The sequence below is a fragment of the Naegleria lovaniensis genome (assembly GCF_003324165.1).
Source record: "Naegleria lovaniensis strain ATCC 30569 chromosome Unknown tig028, whole genome shotgun sequence".
NCBI classification, from domain to species: Eukaryota; Heterolobosea; class Eutetramitea; order Acrasida; family Naegleriidae; genus Naegleria; species Naegleria lovaniensis.
The window spans coordinates 296,928-316,702 of record NW_025407850.1 but is presented as its reverse complement, the minus strand read 5'-3'; the positions used below and the strand labels follow the sequence as shown (position 1 = coordinate 316,702).

General features: G+C 35.7%; 10 protein-coding genes across 10 annotated transcripts; 5 read left to right on the top strand and 5 right to left on the bottom strand.

Annotated features, from left to right (window-relative positions):
- Positions 1 to 106: 106 nt before the first annotated feature.
- C9374_006677 (uncharacterized protein) lies at positions 107 to 7,087 on the top strand (the record flags this gene model as incomplete). The annotated part of the gene is made up of 11 exons (XM_044696563.1): positions 107 to 260; positions 325 to 515; positions 570 to 620; positions 670 to 797; positions 851 to 1,596; positions 1,686 to 2,099; positions 2,152 to 2,276; positions 2,350 to 3,072; positions 3,121 to 3,318; positions 3,373 to 3,442; positions 3,507 to 7,087. The coding sequence occupies 11 exons, from the start codon at positions 107 to 109 to the stop codon at positions 7,085 to 7,087; spliced, it is 6,381 nt and encodes a 2,126-aa protein (XP_044546822.1).
- Positions 7,088 to 7,123: 36 nt separating this feature from the next.
- Positions 7,124 to 8,761, bottom strand: C9374_006676 (uncharacterized protein; the record flags this gene model as incomplete). The annotated part of the gene is made up of 1 exon (XM_044696562.1): positions 7,124 to 8,761. One exon carries the CDS (start codon positions 8,759 to 8,761, stop codon positions 7,124 to 7,126), a length of 1,638 nt encoding a protein of 545 aa, XP_044546821.1.
- Positions 8,762 to 9,202: 441 nt separating this feature from the next.
- Positions 9,203 to 9,589, top strand: C9374_006675 (uncharacterized protein; the record flags this gene model as incomplete). The annotated part of the gene is made up of 1 exon (XM_044696561.1): positions 9,203 to 9,589. One exon carries the CDS (start codon positions 9,203 to 9,205, stop codon positions 9,587 to 9,589), a length of 387 nt encoding a protein of 128 aa, XP_044546820.1.
- A 103-nt stretch (positions 9,590 to 9,692) lies between these two features.
- On the bottom strand, positions 9,693 to 11,042 carry C9374_006674 (uncharacterized protein; the record flags this gene model as incomplete). Its single annotated transcript, XM_044696560.1, has 1 exon — positions 9,693 to 11,042. The coding sequence occupies one exon, from the start codon at positions 11,040 to 11,042 to the stop codon at positions 9,693 to 9,695; it is 1,350 nt and encodes a 449-aa protein (XP_044546819.1).
- Positions 11,043 to 11,223: 181 nt separating this feature from the next.
- Positions 11,224 to 12,238, top strand: C9374_006673 (uncharacterized protein; the record flags this gene model as incomplete). The annotated part of the gene is made up of 2 exons (XM_044696559.1): positions 11,224 to 11,325; positions 11,537 to 12,238. 2 exons carry the CDS (start codon positions 11,224 to 11,226, stop codon positions 12,236 to 12,238), a joined length of 804 nt encoding a protein of 267 aa, XP_044546818.1.
- A 494-nt stretch (positions 12,239 to 12,732) lies between these two features.
- On the top strand, positions 12,733 to 14,044 carry C9374_006672 (uncharacterized protein; the record flags this gene model as incomplete). Its single annotated transcript, XM_044696558.1, has 2 exons — positions 12,733 to 13,202; positions 13,303 to 14,044. The coding sequence occupies 2 exons, from the start codon at positions 12,733 to 12,735 to the stop codon at positions 14,042 to 14,044; spliced, it is 1,212 nt and encodes a 403-aa protein (XP_044546817.1).
- Positions 14,045 to 14,090: 46 nt separating this feature from the next.
- On the bottom strand, positions 14,091 to 15,272 carry C9374_006671 (uncharacterized protein; the record flags this gene model as incomplete). The annotated part of the gene is made up of 1 exon (XM_044696557.1): positions 14,091 to 15,272. One exon carries the CDS (start codon positions 15,270 to 15,272, stop codon positions 14,091 to 14,093), a length of 1,182 nt encoding a protein of 393 aa, XP_044546816.1.
- Positions 15,273 to 15,519: 247 nt separating this feature from the next.
- On the top strand, positions 15,520 to 15,985 carry C9374_006670 (uncharacterized protein; the record flags this gene model as incomplete). The annotated part of the gene is made up of 2 exons (XM_044696556.1): positions 15,520 to 15,558; positions 15,719 to 15,985. The coding sequence occupies 2 exons, from the start codon at positions 15,520 to 15,522 to the stop codon at positions 15,983 to 15,985; spliced, it is 306 nt and encodes a 101-aa protein (XP_044546815.1).
- Positions 15,986 to 16,113: 128 nt separating this feature from the next.
- On the bottom strand, positions 16,114 to 17,496 carry C9374_006669 (uncharacterized protein; the record flags this gene model as incomplete). Its single annotated transcript, XM_044696554.1, has 1 exon — positions 16,114 to 17,496. The coding sequence occupies one exon, from the start codon at positions 17,494 to 17,496 to the stop codon at positions 16,114 to 16,116; it is 1,383 nt and encodes a 460-aa protein (XP_044546814.1).
- Positions 17,497 to 17,645: 149 nt separating this feature from the next.
- C9374_006668 (uncharacterized protein) lies at positions 17,646 to 18,164 on the bottom strand (the record flags this gene model as incomplete). The annotated part of the gene is made up of 1 exon (XM_044696553.1): positions 17,646 to 18,164. The coding sequence occupies one exon, from the start codon at positions 18,162 to 18,164 to the stop codon at positions 17,646 to 17,648; it is 519 nt and encodes a 172-aa protein (XP_044546813.1).
- Positions 18,165 to 19,775: the final 1,611 nt, after the last annotated feature.

The window sequence follows — 19,775 nt, the reverse complement described above, 5'->3', positions numbered from 1 at the left end:
AAATATTTAACACCAAGCAAGAAGTGTGGTATTGGAAACCACACTGTTTCTTGATCTATGCTGTAAAATAAAGCTGTGAGCTTTATACACTAAAAAATGCTATAACATGTTCTTCTCACAGCAACAAGGGACAACCACCAACAGCATAACAGACTCATCTTCTTCAATAGTGCCATCATTAGATTGGAATTATGTGAGAGAAGCAATATCCTCCATTTCCGATATGGGAGATTCCGAGTTTTCGTCGCTTTTCGATCGAGGTAATTTTAACATTATTCAATTTTCACTTTATCATCAAACTAATTATTGTCACCGTTGTTGCAGTCGAAACACATTTGATAAAGATAGGAAATATCAATGACAAATCGGAGAACTTTTTAACAGAGAAAATCAGAATTTATAATTTATTTGGATATTTAAATTACTTGAATTGCGACATTGACAAAGCTGAAGAGTATTTCATGAAAGCTCAAAGCACCATTCAATTGTTAATTAATTTCAAAACCGAAAAAATTGTTAGTAGCACAATAATTATTAATTTTGAAACTCAATTAACAAGTATATTTTAGAAAAATTTAATGCAAATACATGTCACCAACAACCTAGGAGTTATCCAATTGGTATGTTACTTATTTGATATGCCCTTATTAAATTTTTCGTCAATAACAGCAAAATGGAAAGATAAAGGAAGCAATAGACACATTTACCAATGCACTAAGAATATGTTTGGAAAACGAAAAGAAATATCATGAATTTAGACACATTTCCACGACTCCTTTTTTAAATTTAGGATTAATGTAGGTTGGAATTGATGTTAATATTTCCGCTTTGAATCTTAAAACCGTTAAAGATATTTAAAGATACAAAACGATCTCGACAAAAGCGAAGAATGTTTTCTCAAGGTCATTGAGAGAGATAGTTTTTCATTTGAAGCATGGATAAATTTATCCGATATTTACACAATTTATGAAGATTATGAGGAAGCTCTTAAATGTTGCTACAAGGCAAAAAAGATCAATCCACAAAACTCTCGTGTGTTGACCACGTGTGCTCTGATCAAGCATAGAATGGGATGGGACTCTGAGGCCATTCACATTCTTGATGAAGCAAAGCAGAGAGATCCCAATAATCCATCAATTTACACCCTCTTTGGAGTTATTTATCGAGAACGACAAATGCATGAAATTGCCATTGAATGTTTTTTAAAGGCTATGGACTTGTCTCCTTATCAAATATTTTCACTTGAGAATATTATTGATATTTATTTGGAAAATGGTCAATATGATCTGGCTCACAAATTACTTGAACAATCAATGATGAAAATTCCGTTATTTATACCAACACTTCAGTTGAAACGAAGCGTATTTCACATGATTGGTTTCGAAACAAACACGATTAATACTAGTACTGATTCTGAATTACCAATGGAAAATTTATTGAAATGCTCGCAATTAGAGTTGCTTCATGGGCATTTACCTTTTGGAATCAGATCTAAACTAGTAGAGAAATCATCTCTTCATAACATTTCTCTCACTAAATTTCACAACGGAGATGTTGAAGGAGCTCTTTATACTCTATTGAATGGATATCAAATCGGTAAGTTTACATGTTGAATAATTTGAAATCATGAACAGTAAGGAAACCCCTTCGATGGTAATAATTATGACTATGATTCACATCAAAAGACTCCTCTATTTTCACACAAGATATTTACAATAATTCTACCATTCAAAACATGTGCTCTCTCTATCCACATGCTATCAAATTATTATGGATGTACTTTATCAAGTTAGGGTCGCCAGTGACAGCACTAGTGCTCATGAAAATTCTCTACGACAAGCATATCATGTTAGGTAAGAAACCAGGGAGTCGTGATTGCTCTGTCATGTTTTGGTATTATGCAGCACTGGCCTATGCAGGAATACCTTGGCGACTTGTTGATTATTCGAAATTTATTTTTGAGGATGTCAATAAGCGCGATGACTTTCCATATTATTTACAAGTATTGGCTTATAATAGAATGGAAGTTTCTGAGAGTGGAGAACAGCTCGATGAATTGACGAGACAACATGTTGAAAAATGTTTTGAAGAGATGAAATGTAAGTTAATATCACTGTTGAATGACTGGTCTTACATGGGATTTCAAAAAAGCAATTCAAGATTACGTTGCTATCACGTATGAGAAAGTTATGTTCTCGTTGAGAAATGGAGATTATAACTCTGCGAGTAGTATGCTCCCAAAACAGCCAATTTCAGAAATGATTCCAGACTTTCAGGTAGGTACTTCAACACTTTGCATGATTCGTTTAGCCATTGTACTATTATTTGTTTTAATAATGTTCATTTCAGTTTTTGATGGCAAAGATCTTGTACAAGAAGAAGAGTTCCATTGCAGCTCGACAAGCGTTGCAAATCATTACACTTCTTCTAAGAAGATGCCCCAAACATTTCGAATACCTCTATTTACGTTTAAAATTATTTCTATTGTTGGATGAAAACAATTTTAGAAATCACTACAAGGATTTCTCTCCAATCACTTTGGAATTTTCAATCAAAAAGTTGAAACTTGGTGTGAAATATTATATCAATCATTTCGATCCCGAGAAAGCTCAAGAAGAATTAGAAAAGCTTGAAAAACTTGTCGAGAATGTTGCCAATTGGAGGGATAAAAATCAACTTTCAGAGTTTGAACGAGCTATTCATGATCGAAAGTACAAGACATCCATTCGATTTCTAAAAGCGAACATCAAATATATTTCTACGGAGAGCTATTATTCTATATTGAATTTAATGAGTGACATTACGCCCATCTATTTGAAAAAGCCAAAAACCTTAATATTTGAATTGAAGTACACACAATTGGCTCCAACGAATCAATATTACTTGACTCAGTTTTTCGAGAAGGCAGATAATACTCTAAAACTTCTAGATATCAAGTCACAAACACTATGTTGGCAGTTTATTATCTTGTATTGCCTTCGAAACGGAATGAAAAGACAAGCGTTGTCTGTATTGAACAATATGGGTTCCACTCGATTTGCGAGAGTGGACACTCTGTATGCCTTATGTGCAGTAAGTTGTAAATGATATTTAACAATCGAGTTTCAAGTTTTAAAAAAGATTGCATTCATGTTGGATATGAGCGATAATTTGGAGTCTTATTTATCGAAGGTAGATCTTAGTATGATTCGTTATCACTCCAAGTCCAATGTCACCAAGAAAATTTTATCTGAATTTGACATGTTTAAACTTAGAGTGATTATAAGCAAGATGCAACGAGCGACGAAATTTCCTTCTGAATTCCAAACTCATATTGAGGTACGTACAATCGATTTCAAAGTTGATATCATGAATCTTATTTCAATTTTATAGGAATTTAGAATTACCTTCAATTCATGCTTTCCATTTTTAGACTATCTGAAAACTCTCTACAAGGAGCAAAGTAAGTAGTAGATTACAGCACTTGCTTGATTCGAACATGCGATTTGTGTATTGTACTCAAGCAGTTGTTGATCATATCATTACTAATTATCTTCTCCTAACAAGCCATTTAACATCACAGGACACAATTATTCAACGATTGCTAAATGAATCTCCAGATCTATTACCCCTCTCATATATTCAAAGTCTCATTGAATCAACCACAAACTATCCAGAAAAGAAGAAACTGTTTGACGCTCACCGAAAGAGTTTCTCTGAAACGGTATCCTTAGAAGATAGAACCAATTTTCAAGTTTTGGAATGTCTCAAAAATAATGACAAAACCTTGTTGACAACTTCTACATTGGCAACTACTGACACTTTCTTATTTTGTAAAAAGTGCTTTAGTGCAACATTAGAAACCATTACTGAACAATTATCAAACATAATCTTTGAGAAGAAAAAACTGTCACTGGACATGATGAAAGCTCTTAATATTATGTTGAAAGGACAAGTTGATAGTGTCACCTATCAGTGGTTGTCTTATGAGATTTTTAAAAGAGAAGAAACAATTCCGTTTTTTGAGAAGATTCAACAAACCAAATCTTCTTATTCAATGACAGAAAGAAATATTTTCATTTCAATAGAAGGACTTCCTTTCAATCAAAATTATGTGAAAACTGTTCAAAGTATCTACGATCGCTATGAGCAACCAATCATTAGAAATGGACACTTGTTATTGGCTCATATTTTAAGAATTTCACATACTAAGGAAACTCCTCTTTACATTGATGAAAGTCAGAAAGCATCATTACCTTGGTTCTTGACTCACACATCGATGGACTCGCTCATTCAAGAACTTTTTTCAAAATTCACAGAGTGCATTCAATCTAAAGAGATAGAGATAATCAAAACCAGGCCTACTCCAGAGAATCCTGAATCAATGGTTAGCCAACAGTTTCAACAATTGTTTTTAGATGGCGACAAGAACAAATTATTTTGGAAATGCATTTCTTACATTTTTTCAAGCGAAAAAGATGGACAAAACACTCTGAGAGAACGTTTACAGTTACTTTCAAATATTGCTTCCAACGTAAATGTCACCACTGAGGAAATCATTCGCATTAATTTTGAATTTATTTTACATGAATGGAGAATTCGAGATTCCACATTTAATTACAGATTTTCAAAAATTCAAGAGAAAACGAATGGTGAATTTCTTTTAAAGTTTTGTTCACTTTTCTTTACGTTAAAGGAACATTTTACTAGAATGTCCACCCAAGCAGGAAATTCAATGGCCTTAACAATTTCCGAATCAATATTCAACACAGTATTCAAAGAATCCCAACTATCGATTCGAAAATCCTCTCATACAGAATGGAAAGAATTTGTACAGTATATTTCATCAAAAAGAGAATCTCCAATGGACAAGACTTGGAATTTCACACTCTATCGTTTGAAAACTTTTGAATGCGATTGGAGAGTTTGGTTTTCCATTCTATGCTTGCAATGTAATACGAACCAAAACTTGGATGATACGATCAAAGGTTCTTTACTGACATTATTTTTTGAAGCAGTATTAAGGACATGCTACTGTGCTTCATCATACGGTAATAGTACTGTTTCGTTAAGCAGTGAAAAGAGTGTGGCACATTTTCTTTTTACTCAACAAAAAGAACGATTGAAAATTGATGAACTGTTATACCACCTTTCAAGTTATCACACACCTTGTAGCATGGATTTATTTGCCTATCAGCATGACGATGATCCAGCACATGAGGAGATGTCCTCTATTTTCAAGTGTGTTCGCTCCTTAATTCCCAATTTTTTCAATTTCATATCAAAGTTAACCACTGAAAAAGACAAGTACTTCACAGAGATACAATACCTCATTAGGATCATGGCAAATCTCTTGGAATTTGGATTTTTAGAACCAATCATGATTCTTGAGAATGTAAATTTAGTGACCGTTTGGGCACAGATGTTAAATTTCATTTTAGAATTTCGCGCCATGTTTCAAGAACAGGAATTTTCAATATTACTATCAAACTTTTTATGTGAAGACAAGAAAATCCGTACCTCAAGAAAAATCTATTATTCATTGAGAAGTGTCAATTTTCTATTGGAATTTCTGAACTCTACCTCTGAAGACATTTTATTGGATTTTTTGGAATTGGAAATCATCTCAAAAACTGATCTTCCTCCACTGAAGAATGAATTAATGACCATTCACAGAGTTTTAAACAAGGGATTGGACTGTAATATTGAGCAATTACAATTCACAACAAGCTTAATTTCTCTCTTCAAATCCATTGGAAAATTATTACCACCTGATCACTCACACAAATGGCTCACGTTCGTGAAATTTATTGAATTTTCAAAATTATCCAATAATAATGATACAACAACATGGGAAATTAGAATCTATTATGAAGGATTAGAACAAAATGACTCACTCCTCTTACTTGTCCCAGTTGGAAACATTTACTCGAATGAATACATGTTGGAAACTCAAACAAGTTGTCTCGTGCAAAGTTTGACAGAGAAAAATCGAGAAATTGGAATATTATCGCATTTAAAAATTGGAACCACACTATTCAAGATGATATCATCTGGTGAGTCCTTGGATTTAAGAAGTGTGAAATCGTTATACTTTGCCACGTCGTCGTATGAAAAGAAGCAAGAGTCCAATGTTTCATATTTTCTTTCGAACTATGCTGCTAGAAAACATTCACTTTTGTCGTTGGATGTTGAGACCAAAAAGAAGCAAGTGTCAACAACATCTACTTCTGTGCAACAGTTAGCTTCGAACGTGATTATTACAAGATACTCCATGTATAACAATAGTTGGTATGAAAAGTTAGATAAATTAATTAAGGAGCTTGCACGATGGTCTGCTGTGTGTTGGTTTATAGGCCTTTCTATGCGATCAAGAGATAGCTCCATAAGAATTAATATCGAGAAGGCACAATTGATACATGATGAGTTGTGTTACACCTTATTGTACGGCATTTCTAAGGAACATGTCCAACCGTTTCGATACGATGCAGATATCGAAGCAATTATTCAGTCGTACGGAACAAGTGGAATTCAGATATTTGAAAAAGAATTGTACACAATGGTGAATATGTTGCTGTCCCCTTTGCAAATTCAGAAAACTTTATTCTACATTTCCTTATTGACAGAAAATGATTGCAAACTTGTGAGCGACCATGGAGATGATTCGTCTCAAAGCAACTACTTGTCTATGCTTCATGTGGACCGGTACAACTTGGACACCAACGAGAAAATACCAAGAGGTGACAAGTATTTGTACAAATTACTGAAGAGAAATTTCAAATTGGAAAAAATGTTAGAGCCTGAGTTAAGAAGAGAGCTACAAAGTACAGCTGCTGGTCGCGGCACTCAACAATTGGCTCTTAAAGAACATGATGTTGCACTTAAATCAGTTACTCATCATCGTTCTCCATACCTTGAACTTAATGATAGGATTGTTGATTTGTTTTTGAGTCGTGTACATGGCTGGCTACTCATATTTAATGCTGTGTCAACATCTAAGGACGAAGAGATCACATTTGAAAATTGTGGAATTAGATGTACCAACATTCAACAACTGTGCAGTGAATTAATCGCTCAAAGCAAGTTGTTCTCAAGAAGTTCAAAATAATTGTTATCCACACCAACTTGATAAATCATACTACATCTATAGTATTTCTTTACTCCTCACAATTTCAACAACCATTCTCCTTCTAAAGTAAGGCATGTGCTTTTGAGAGAAAGTTAAGGGCTTGTCTTGGGCAATAAAATTAGCAAATTTACATGTGAACATTCCGCAATCAGATCCATTCTCTTGCTGTGGTGTATGTGGAACATATTTTCTCCATGACATGGTGTCAAATGAGACTTGTTTCTTATCCAATACCTCGTCACTTAAGTATTTTTGTAAATTCTGTAAAACATTCATACCAGTCTGTACGCCATCCATGGAGTCATAGTATTCAAATCTTTCGTCTCTAATATTAATAACTGCTAGAGTCCAGTGCACAGTCAAGTGAATAGGAATTATTATTTTGTCATACTCCAGCAAGTCAATTTTTCGTGTCCATCTTCTCACGTTACCATAATTGTACGAGTGACGCTCTGTCAACTTGGCATAAAAGAACGTGTTAAAAACGTAAATTTTGGGATATTTCTCTGGATATTTGTCATTTCTATCTTTCACCATATTGAGATAGAAATTAATAACTTCGTCATTGAGCCAGTCTGTATTCTTTAAGCATTGAATCTTTTGCCAAGTAATGTCAATTTTGTACTTTTCTGCAAGAATTTCATCTCTGTTGGTATTTCTATGAGAAAAAATCTTGTTGACCAAAGCCTCATCCTTCTTTGAGAGAGGAAAGAATTCTTTTTCTGTTTCTATGGTGCCTGAAATAATCTCTGAAAGTAGCTTGTCGTATATCTTTTGAGGAAGAAATGTATCATACACTTTCTTGGCCTCTTCTGTTAACAGTTCTTCACATAATCTAGTTAATATTTTAGATGAGGCCCTCTTCATTGTCACTCGTTCAATGAACGACTTTGTTACTTTAGCTTCCTCAACCTTATCTCGTAAAGTTAGTAAGGATTGAAGGCCCTTCGTGACCCGTTCCACAGAATCGTGGTCCAAAAGTGTTGCATCTTCTTCAACCTTAGCCTGATGTTTGGAAGATTTTGACACTAATTTTGGTGGACCAAGCCTGATGACTGGAGGTGGTACTTGCTTGTTTTGTGTTGTTTTTACAGATATAGAGGGTGTTTCCACTGGAATGTGAGGAACGGTTTTAACTGACTCACTTGTGTACTTGGAAGGTTGAGGATGAATAGACTCTGAATGTGTCTTGACATAGCTCAAATCTAGGGATTTGTATTCACGAGCAATCTCATCATCGTCGTTTTCCAAATCTATAACTTGTGGTTGTCTTAGTTCTTTGGAATGTGTTGTTAAATCCGTTTTACGTTGTTGCAATTTTTTACGGTTGTGATGACTAGTAATTTGAATTCCATTTTCCGAAGCTTGTGAAATTTTCTTTTGATATTCTTTCTTTTCTTCTGATATTATCAGGCCCATAATCTCTTCAGACGGAGTAGATTTTTGTTTTTCTGTCGCAGAGGTAGTGATGGTCCTTGGGTGTGTAGAAGAAAGTCCCGAAAGTTGTAATTGCTCGTTTTTGACCTTTTTCTGATTGTTATTCATTGCTAAATTTTCGGTTGTTTCCTTTCGTTTTCGCTTCTTGATTGGCTCTTGTACTCTCTCGCTTGAACTCCAAATCGGAAGTTTTAAATTTTTCAAAAATTCAAACATAATATCGTGTTTGTTATCAAAATCCAGTCAGTGAATATTTTAAGTTGCAAATGTGGTCTCAATATGGGATGTTTAAAACAGCAACCTCCATCAATGATTTTGAAAATTCAAAGATTATGGAGATGACAATATCGGAATCAATATTTTTTAAAGCCAAACGATGGGCGAAATGCGTGATGTGTTGGCTAATTTTTTTTTAATATTCAGCATTTTCCATCAACTGATGGACAATCAAAAGACATCTGACTTTACAGCATATTGGGAAACTCGACCAAACGCAGCGTTAATTCAACAACAGATGTGAAGTGAAGATGGGAATTGAAGCACATCGTTGTGAAACAAAAACGAAGAGAAAATTACCAGCTGTTGTAAAGTCATGACTTGGGTTGACCAGAATTTTTTAAAAAATTTGTTGAAAAAAAATACGCCATCACATTCACAATGCAAATTTTCGTTAAGACCTTGACCGGAAAGACCATCACTTTGGAGGTCGAATCCAACGACACCATTGAGAACGTCAAGTCAAAGATTCAAGACAAGGAAGGTATCCCTCCAGATCAACAAAGATTGATCTTTGCCGGAAAGCAATTGGAAGATGGTAGAACCTTGTCTGACTACAACATTCAAAAGGAATCCACATTGCACTTGGTCTTGAGATTGAGAGGAGGTGTCATTGAACCAACCCTTCAAGCTTTGGCAAGAAAGTACAACTGCGATAAAAAGATTTGCCGTAGATGTTATGCTAGACTCCCAGCCAGAGCCACAACCTGCAGAAAGGATAAATGCGGTCACTGCACTGATCTCAGAATCAAGAAGAAGATTAAATAAATTGCTCTCACAAACACCATTATAAATTCAAAATTCGAAAATGTAATTCTTTTCTTTCATTGTTGGAGTTTGGTCAAACAAAATGAGAAGTTGGCTGATGACTTCAAACGCTGGACTCGCATACTTTAATAAAGTCACCTAGTAGCATACAAATTTGTGTTCGAATACCTTCCACATTTTGTGCCATCACCTCAGATGTGTTTCCTTCAATCCAATTTAATTGCTGAATCCTGACTCGCACAGGCAAAATTTTGGAGCTAATCTTTTCTGAGCTCTTTAGGTGCTGTGAAGACTGCAATCTAATCAATGGTAGGGTTGTGGGAAAGGTGTCTTTCTCTATGGTCACGTGAACAAAGAATATAAACTGATTTTGTTCCATAAGGAAGGAAATTTTGGATAGCGTATCACTCTCAGCAAAATCGATAGGGTTTCCAAAAGCTGCAAGCAATTGTTTGATAAATTCGAGTCGCGTTCTGACTTTTGCGTTATGTTTTTCAACCTCTGCTTCAATCTTTTCTGTGGATTCAGAAAGATATTCCAATATACACGACTTTCCTTGATTCCATGCAGGAGGTGCTATCTGTGTTAGCCATTCAAGTCTCTTATTATTCTGCACATTGCCAGGATAAATAATTTCAGTGTTTACATTCACAACAAAATTTCTACTCTTATCAAATATATAATATATCAAAAGTTTAGGTTTCGCATCTGGTAATTCTATAGATGTGGGATCAAACAGTCGCTGATATTCCTCAATTTTATCAATCCCACTTATTGAAAGCGGAATGGAAAAATAAATCTTTTCCATTATAGAGGCATCTTCATTTGTGGAGATATCACTTTTGAACTCTTTGATATAATAAGTGACACCAGGAAGGGTAGCACTTGTTTCAAACTCAAATTTAATGTTTTCATTTCTATGATGGCTTAGCATTAATTTGAAATAATCTCTCAAATTCAGTAAAATTTCTTCTATCACCCGAAACGTAAATTGAGACATGTATTCTGATGTTATAACTGATGCAGTTAGATCAGTACCGTTCATTGGGTGATAATTTTGAGACGAATACTTCGAATATAATTCTTTCCATTCCACCATGGATCTTAGTTTGAAAATGTCCAACATGAAATGTTGCAAATAGGATCCATTCATAACATCGGAAATAATTTGGAAATCAAAAGGTGAATGGGGTTTGTTTCCATCGTAAAATAAGTGTAAAGTCAACGTATCGTCAAAAAAGGGTAGTTGTAATTGAAACCGATCATAATGAATATTTCTTCTATTACTTTTCCCTAAATTTAATATATTGATTTTATAAGGAGTGGTGTTGTTCATGTACATGAGATGTTCTTTGATCCAATCAAAGAGAGTCGGTCGTGGGATGAGAGGCGGAGATGTTATGTTTGAGTGATGATCATGAGCGAGGGTGGAAGGAGAGAGTGACGATGACATTTTTTCTTTTCTGCTTTCCTCAATGTCATTAAAAAGTTATGCTACCTCTTTAAGAGCAACAAGGTGGTTTTACTTGTTGAAAACTTGCCACGATTTGCAAAAGAGAACTTGAAAATCCTGAGACAAAGGACCATCTTTTTCATCCTCCTTGTAGTTCTTCAGACCCTGATAAAGAAAAAAAATGATGCGTGCAACAACAAAGACTCTGAGACTTTTCTCTTCATCGGGCATTACTGCTAAAAGATACTTCTCATCATCACGTGCCTCCTTCTTGCAATACAAGGTAAGTGCTGAAAATGAGTTGTAGGCGGTTTATATATGTCTTTTTGTTGGGATTCTTGTATTACACTCTAAAATATGTAATCATATCTAACGTTATGGATTTCATCACTCAATAATTGTTTATGATGAATTGTATGGACAATATTGGTTTGATACAACGTTGTCTTCGGACAAATATATACATCTCTTTTCATCTCTCTACATCACTCTAGCACGTGGATACGGAATATAACAATGCTCAAACACCTTTCGACTTTACTCCAGAGTCCTATGAGGAAATTAAAAAGATTCTTGCCAAATATCCAGCCAAACACAAGCAATCTGGAATTTTGCCATTGCTTCACTTGGCTCAACGTCAAAACAAGGGATGGATTCCTTTGGCTGCAATCAACAAAATTGCTGAGATTTGTGAAGTTAGTCCAAAGAATGTTTTTGAATGTGTATCATTCTATACCATGTATAACACTACACCAATCGGAAGATATCAAATTCAAGTCTGTGTTACAACACCATGTATGATAACTGGATCTGATGATATTTTGGCTGCACTTGAGGACCATTTAGGAATTAAGTTGGGTGAAACCACACCTGATAAAATGTTTACATTGAGTGAAATGGAATGTATGGGTTGTTGCACTAATGCACCAATGATTGCAATTTCTGACTATTCCTCTCCAGAGGCATTCAAGTATGACTATTTTGAGGATTTGACAGTTGCACGTACTATTGAAATTGTTGAAATGTTAAAGAGAGGTGAATATCCAAAAGTAGGACCTCAAAACGGACGTAGAAATGCTGATCCTCTGGGAGGACAAAAGACCTTGCTTTTTGAAGATGGAGATCTTCCAAAGCCTTATTGCAGAAATTTGGATGAACAACCACCACAACAACCAGCAACTCCTCAACAAAAGTAATTTTTCTAACAACAATGGTATCATTCTCAAACATTTGGTTTTTTGAACTTCTCTGGTAGTCCTTGCAATAAAAGAGAGGACATGTTTCAGTCCTTCCTTAGTAAAAAAGTAAACATGCACAAGCAACACACCACCAAATTGATGTACATTCCCAAAACAAAAATGTCAAACAAGGCATTTCAAGGATACGCTCGCCGATGGATTCATCATCAACATCGTGGTCACGACCACCTTCACCATCATCATCAACACCAGACGCATTCATCGTTTTTACATCCTAATTTTTCGTCGTCTGCAGCCGGATTGTCCTCCGTACACTTTTATCAACAACAACAACATCACACTCATCAAGATTGCACTGAAAACATAATCTCTCATGCGCCCATTAACCACCTTGAGGACAACACCGACGACCCATTCACAAAAACAAATTCAAATTCACTCTTCTCACCTACAATATTCTTGCGCAGAGTTTATTCAATCGGAAAGAAGGAATGCCCTACTGCACCAAACGATGTGCTGCATGGTCACACCGTCGTGAAAATCTTTTACAAGAAATTTCTGAATACAATGCTGACATTATTTGCTTGCAAGAATGTGATAAATTTGAAGAGTTTTGGAAAGAAAAATTACAAAGTTTAGGCTATGAAACATATTTTGATTATCAATATAATCCTTCAAAGGAATTTAGACCATTTCCCTATGGATTGGCTTTTGGATTTAAATCTGAAAAATTTGACTTGTTGGAGAGGGATGTCGTACTCATGGAACAAGAATTGTTGACACAACATGACCATTATACGAGCCGAAAAGAAATGTCAGAGTTGGAGAAGGAAGAAATTCGGCATAGTGGTAATATTGCTCAAGTTTTTGCATTGCGGAGTAAAGAGTTTTTAAATGAAGGATTATTGATTACGAATACACATTTGTATTGGAGACCTGAATCGAATTATGTGAGATTGAGGTATGTGAAAATTTGAGAATGGTGACATGATGACACAAAAGACCGTACGATCTTTTTAACAATTCTTAACATGTCAACCTTTGGATTTTTGACACAAAAGACAATTAATGTTAATGATTCGTCACACATTGAAAATATTTAAAAAGTACAAGGACTTTGCAATTATTAGTTGTGGTGATTTCAATGCAACTCCTGCGTCGTTTCCATACAAATTAATGACTCTTCCAGGAAGAGTTTTAAACGAAAATCTCGAAACAGAAATTCAGGGAGACTTGATTCACCACGGAATGGATTTTTCAAAATTAAGCAGAGAGCACGTAGATCGATATTTCAGAAATGTTGAAGACTGTGAAGAAAAAGTGAAAGATTACTACAAATCAATCATTCAGAACCAAAATGAAAATGGCCAATACTCGGAAGAGCAACTCGAAGATTATTTAAGTGTTGAAAGAAACAAGAGAAGCGAAAGCATTCGAGAGCTTGTTTCATATTTTGCTCAAAATTTTCCAAGTTTCATTTCTCTCTACTCGTTTTATGGAGCCTTAAATCCTGAAGATCATGAACGAATGAAAGTGCATGACAAGTGGAACCACGGAGAGGTTTATTATACCATCTTTACACCTGATTTCAAGTCTACATTAGATTATATATTCTTGTGGAAAACTGTGAAACCTCGATTCAGACTTACAAAATTACTCTCCATTCCAACACCTGAAGAACTTAAAATAGGAGATGAAGAGGAAGCCAAGCTGCCAAACGAAAAACATTCGAGTGATCATATTTCTCTCATGGTGGAATTGGAAAGCACACAGGGTGAAGAGGAGCAGTGTTCTCAGTGCTGACATGTGGATATATGATGACTTCAAAAAGTCAAAGAGTAATGGTAGCTCAGTGAAAAACATTTGTTTCACAAAAAGACATGACTTCACGTGCAACATCAATGCCAGTAGCAAGTTCAAATCCTTCAAATCCAGGAGAGGAATTCACTTCACACACGCGGTACGAATCATTAGAGGACTCTCCCATTAAAATATCCACACCTGCAAACAACAATCCACACGCTTTCACAGCACTCACCGCCAGATTTTCAATGCAGGGCGTCAACGCAAAAGGTTCAACGTTTCCACCCTGATGAAAGTTTGCTTTGAATCCTTCTTTAGCAATTCTCTTAATTGCCCCAAGTACTTTCTCTCCCAATACGAGCACTCGAATATCGACACCCTTAGAAGACTTGATAAATTCTTGCAAAAGCATTTGGGAATTAGGATCCACCATTTCAGCTAAATCTACAAGTTGAGAACGATCATGGATCAACATTACTCCCTTGCCTTGGGAGCCAGAAACCTTTTTCAACACTAATGGATATTCAAAGTGTTGATGTACCTGTTCAATATTCAATGGGTGAATCAATAGCATGGTTTTTGGTATTGAAATGTGTTGAGAGGCCAATTTTTGCATGGTAATGAACTTGTCTTTGGCAATTTCAATACCTTTCGATTCGTTCAGAATGAATGGCTTGTTCTCCTTCAAGCCTTCAAAGAAACGAATCAACGCTAATCCAAAGTATGTGATTTTTGAGCCCATTCTTGGAATGATGACTTGTGGCCATTCCTTACAAATCTCTCCATCATAGAGAAGAGAAGAAGCCGTATCAACCTCTCGATCGGAATTTGAGCAAGAATTGGTTGCGACCAAACATTCAAACTTGTTCATCTCCATCAAACGAACTTGAATATTTCGTTGCCAAGCATGTTCGAAAAATCGTTTTTGAGAATATAAGGGCTTAATTTCTCGACAAATAATCCATACAGTAAATAAGGGAGTATGATGAAATTCACGCTTGTAGAAGGAAACGTCTTGTGCATGATGGCAAGTAATTTTGCCTTGTATGAGGGTGGGGGATAGCTTGTATGGGATATAGGAGGAAGGTACAAGAATTGGAAGAGATGTTGCTGGCAATAGGGGTGTGTTTTTGTTCTGATGATGCGTTACAACAGTAGCTTGTAGGGTGATCAGATCCTTATCCTCTGGATTCGATGATTGAGGCTCAGAATGGATGCTTGAGATCATTCGGTTGTTCTTTTTGGAATTTTTTTGAACTTGAGACTTTTGGCCATTAGAATCATTGGAACCAGTACTAGTTTATTGTTGGAAGATCAACTGTGCATGTGCATTAAAAGGAGTTTACAATACAGATCATGACGTTTTGGAAATCAAGCTAAAATCGTTCTTCTAAGTGCTGGAACTGTCCAGAGAGTGTTTTCGCGCCATTTAAACCCCGCTTCTTTTCAGTTGCAACAATTCAACTTAAAAAAAAATGTCGAAAGGAGAACCCGAGATTTATTACTCTGAAAAGGTAGGTTCAAAGGCTTTGGCGTGTGTTTGTCGGAGAGAAGATAGGCTTCTTCATAATCTGTTGTTGATTTAATTTGTTGTGATGATGGAATTTTGACATGTTGCAAATCTCATTTTGATGCAACAACGTCGTTTCGAATCATTTTGACACACCTCTACAGTACTATGATGATGAATTTGAATATAGACATGTCATTCTTCCAGAAAAGATGGCCGAGATGATACCTTCTGATCGATTACTTTCGGAACGAGAATGGCGAGGGCTTGGAATAACCATGTCAAGAGGTTGGGTACATTACGGCAATTCACCATCGGAACCACATATTCTTTTATTCAAACGAGAAATTCCACAAGGGGCATCAAATCCTCGTGTACAGCAAGAACAAGAATATAATGAAATGATGAAGCAGCGAAAAAACCAGAATTAATTATTGTTGATTTTAATTGTACATAATAGCTCAGTTCAAGTCTTCCACTATTCTCTCTACCACCCATACTACATCCAGATTATGACTGTTGTCCATTTCTGTGACATGAATAAACATTTACACTGTTGTCAGCAAGAAATACGGACTTCAACCTTGTCAATGGAAATTTGTGATGTGTTGGAAATGGCATGATCACTCATCGTCTCTTCCGATTTCTTGGCGAGCTCACCCCAAACACACAAGACGTCAGCGTCACCAAACACAATCTCCTCATGACCTCCCATGCAAAGAAATAATGGAGAGTTTAGTTTTCTTTCACTCCAACACAAAGAAGGACCATGTCCAAATAAATAATTTCTCTTTTGTTGCATTTCCATGCATGCACTGAATACAGATCCTTCTTCTTGATCAAACCACCTTGAAATGGAGTGTGAAGGAAGACCTGAAATGTTAAGATGGTCAGGTAAGTTCACTTGTATATTAAATGAAATTGGGTAACTGTTACTCCATCGTCTACTACTTAATATGTAAGGTACAAGTGTTGAAACATCTCCGCCGTAATACTTGGTCACATATTCTGAATAATTATACTGGTTTCGGAGTGGGGCAAACACATATATCCAGCCCTCGCTTGGAAAGCAAAAATCCATCGTATATGATTTTGGTAATATCTTGTAAATATCCTCACATCTAATCTGAGCAAGAAGTGCTCTGTCCTCAATCTGCTCTGCTCTCATATTTTCAATCCATGTTTTTGGAACCTCTGCATAACCTCCAAATTTTGATGCTCCTACTTGTAACTCATCATGGGGTTCGCTATTCCCTCGTTTTGAAACAGGAATGCTTGACAATCCAACAGACCATTTCAACAACTTGACAATTTGCATCCACTTTTTACAATGATATTTGAATGACATTTCCAAATTCTCTTCTTGTAGCAATGTGAAATACTTTTGTGAAATTCCCTTTTCTTTTTTATCCATTACTTCTTGAATGTATTTAGCATACATGGTCAGACCTGTTTGTGTTCGATTTACAAACATGCTTCCTGGTGCCGCACTGTGTGAAAACTTTTCAAATGTTTGTGGAAAGCCAGAACAGAGTTCACTTTTTGGAAGCGTGAAAAAGGTCATGTATCCTGACTGACAAAAACAATTCCACTTTTCTTGATATTTTATCATAAAGTAATAAATTTTTTTCAATTTCAAAGCAAGTTTCAAGTTCAAGTTGGTAAAGTAAGAGAGAGCAATAATATATAATCCTTTCATACATGATGAAGATGTAGATACCAACGAACTATTTTGTAACTTTTGAATTCGTTCCTTATAAATATTGCATTCATTCCGATCCAAAATGTTTTTCCATGATCGTGAGATGAAACGTATTTCACGTAAATCTTCCACGAATGGAAAGAAATGGTGCATCAGAAAGAGTTCATCCTCGACCTGGCTGAAAAAGAGATCTCTCGTGCAGTAATTCATCTCTTCTGAGGCTGTACATGATGATAACATTTTTTTGAAATGGATTTTCAAAATTGAAGCTATTGAAAACACTTGTTGAGATTTTTGGTACCTAGAACTACTTGAAAATATCACAAGAAAATGTTAGCACACGTGCAAAAGGAAGAACTTTTTGATTATATAATACAAAGTAAAATTATCTACTTTAAAGGAATAATCTTTTTCTTCAACCAAAATCTCAGTACATGACGATCGTTTGTTTTTGTAATTTTCTCAACAACTAGTTCAAGATTTTCATCTTTTTGAAAGGATGAAGGTGCGGATTCTTCATCGTTATTGGAATTTGTTTTTTCTGAAATAGTGTTGGGTAAATGAAGCGAGTCCAACAAGGCTTGTTTTAATTTTTCAAATTTTTCAGTGTAATATTTAATTCGATCATGAATGACACGAGTTTCATCATGATCGGATTCATTAGTACCCTCTAGATTACATGGTTGAATTTCTAGTAATTGCTGACTCAAAGCACAAATTTCAATTTTAAATTCAATTAATGAAAGAATTCTTTCGTCGTTCAATTCGCATGTATGTTCATTCGTATCGTGTTGAATCGAGTCATGTCTTGGTGGTTCAGCAAGGAGTTTTTCCAATTTTCGTGTTCGGGATGAAGCTTTGGATTCATTCCTCTCGGCATTCGGTTGCATTAATCGAATTCCATACATTTTTTGAGTGGCAATGAAATTGTATTAAATTCGATCATGATTAGAAATAATTCTCTTAATAATTATTATGGACGGGACGCCTGCCAGGAATATGGCGACTCTCCCGCTACAGTCTTTGACTGTATGAACTGTGAGTTACAAGAAATCTTTCGACTCTTGTTGTTGTGTTTTGATAACAAACAGGGTTGGTGAGGATTTACAAGTTGCTTGTCAACGACTTGCTTTTATTCAAAACAAAGCAATTTGGAAAATCATTCAAGCAATGTGGTTCTGTTTCAATAACACTTCAACGACACAACATTAGGAAGTCAGCGTTTCTCAACATTCATAGTTTCAAGAGTTCTAATACGTTTCCTTGTGACTTTTCACAGAGCAGTCGGAGACCTCTTTCCATCAGAGCACTATACAAGTACCTCGCCATCATTTCATCACTAGAGGTGCCATTAATGTCGCTTGAAAAAACAGATGAAACTAACTCACATGAGCACCCAAGAGTGTTTTTGGGTGATCATCTGTAAGCATTCTCCATTCTTGTAACGCTTTACTCGTGTCAAGTTCGTATGTGAGCGAGTTCCAGTCTGTTTTACTAAGGCAGTATGCAGCCTTGTCTATAAAGCTTGTTTTTGAAATGGTTTCGGTTTCAGGGTCTTCTACTTCTTCGAAGCCGTTCAATAACCCTTTTGTCTCCAATTTCAATGACATTTCTAACCGTCATTGAGTTAATTTCTTCGTCCGGAAGTTTAAGGAGCTGCTGCAAATTTTTCGGGGCGTTTTCAGCAGAACCGTAGACTAATTTATAAAGAGAGAAACCGGATGTTGCTTAATTGTTCTCCAGGATAACTTCTACTGCAATGAATTGTTTGAGGACAGATGGAGATAATTTCTGAGAACATCTAACAAACGACCCAATAGATACAAAATTAAGAATGATCACTTGTATACTTGGCGCCAGTGGCTACAGCAAAATGGCATTATAGTTATTGCCCTCTAAAACACAATAAAATACCTCTGTCTTGTCATTCATATATTTGTAAAAGTCCTTCAAGTTCATGTTACAAAAAGACACACCGTCATAAAGTGAGACGACTTTTGAACCAACCACAACATAAGGGTTGGAGTGATCATTCTTTCTTGACGGCTTATTGAAACAGTATTCATCTTGAGGTGCAATAAATACATTTCTTTTGTAGGAAGATAGGTCATATATGTTCTATTGTCTATTATTAACATGTTTTTGTCTGTCTTTACATCAACACATTTGGATGACTTTGTTGATTCTGAAAGAGATGATGATGTGACAAAACTTACTCACGTAACATCTCAAAAGACCCATGCTGGAAAGATGTATTTCTAAGAAGGACGCGTTTATGGAATGCACATGGTACTCGTAATGTTTCTACATTGTAAACTAACAACAAGAGTATCAATTAATTGGAGGAAACTAATGGGTTTGTAACTCGCCAAACATCCATCCTTTGGAAAAGAAAACGAGGGATTTTCTGCTTTTTTTTTGTCTGTTGACACACTTCCATGTAAGCGGTGCGTCCAGCCGATAAAAGACGTCCTTATTTCCATTGGGTTGAACGACGTGTATTGTGTAACTGATCTGTC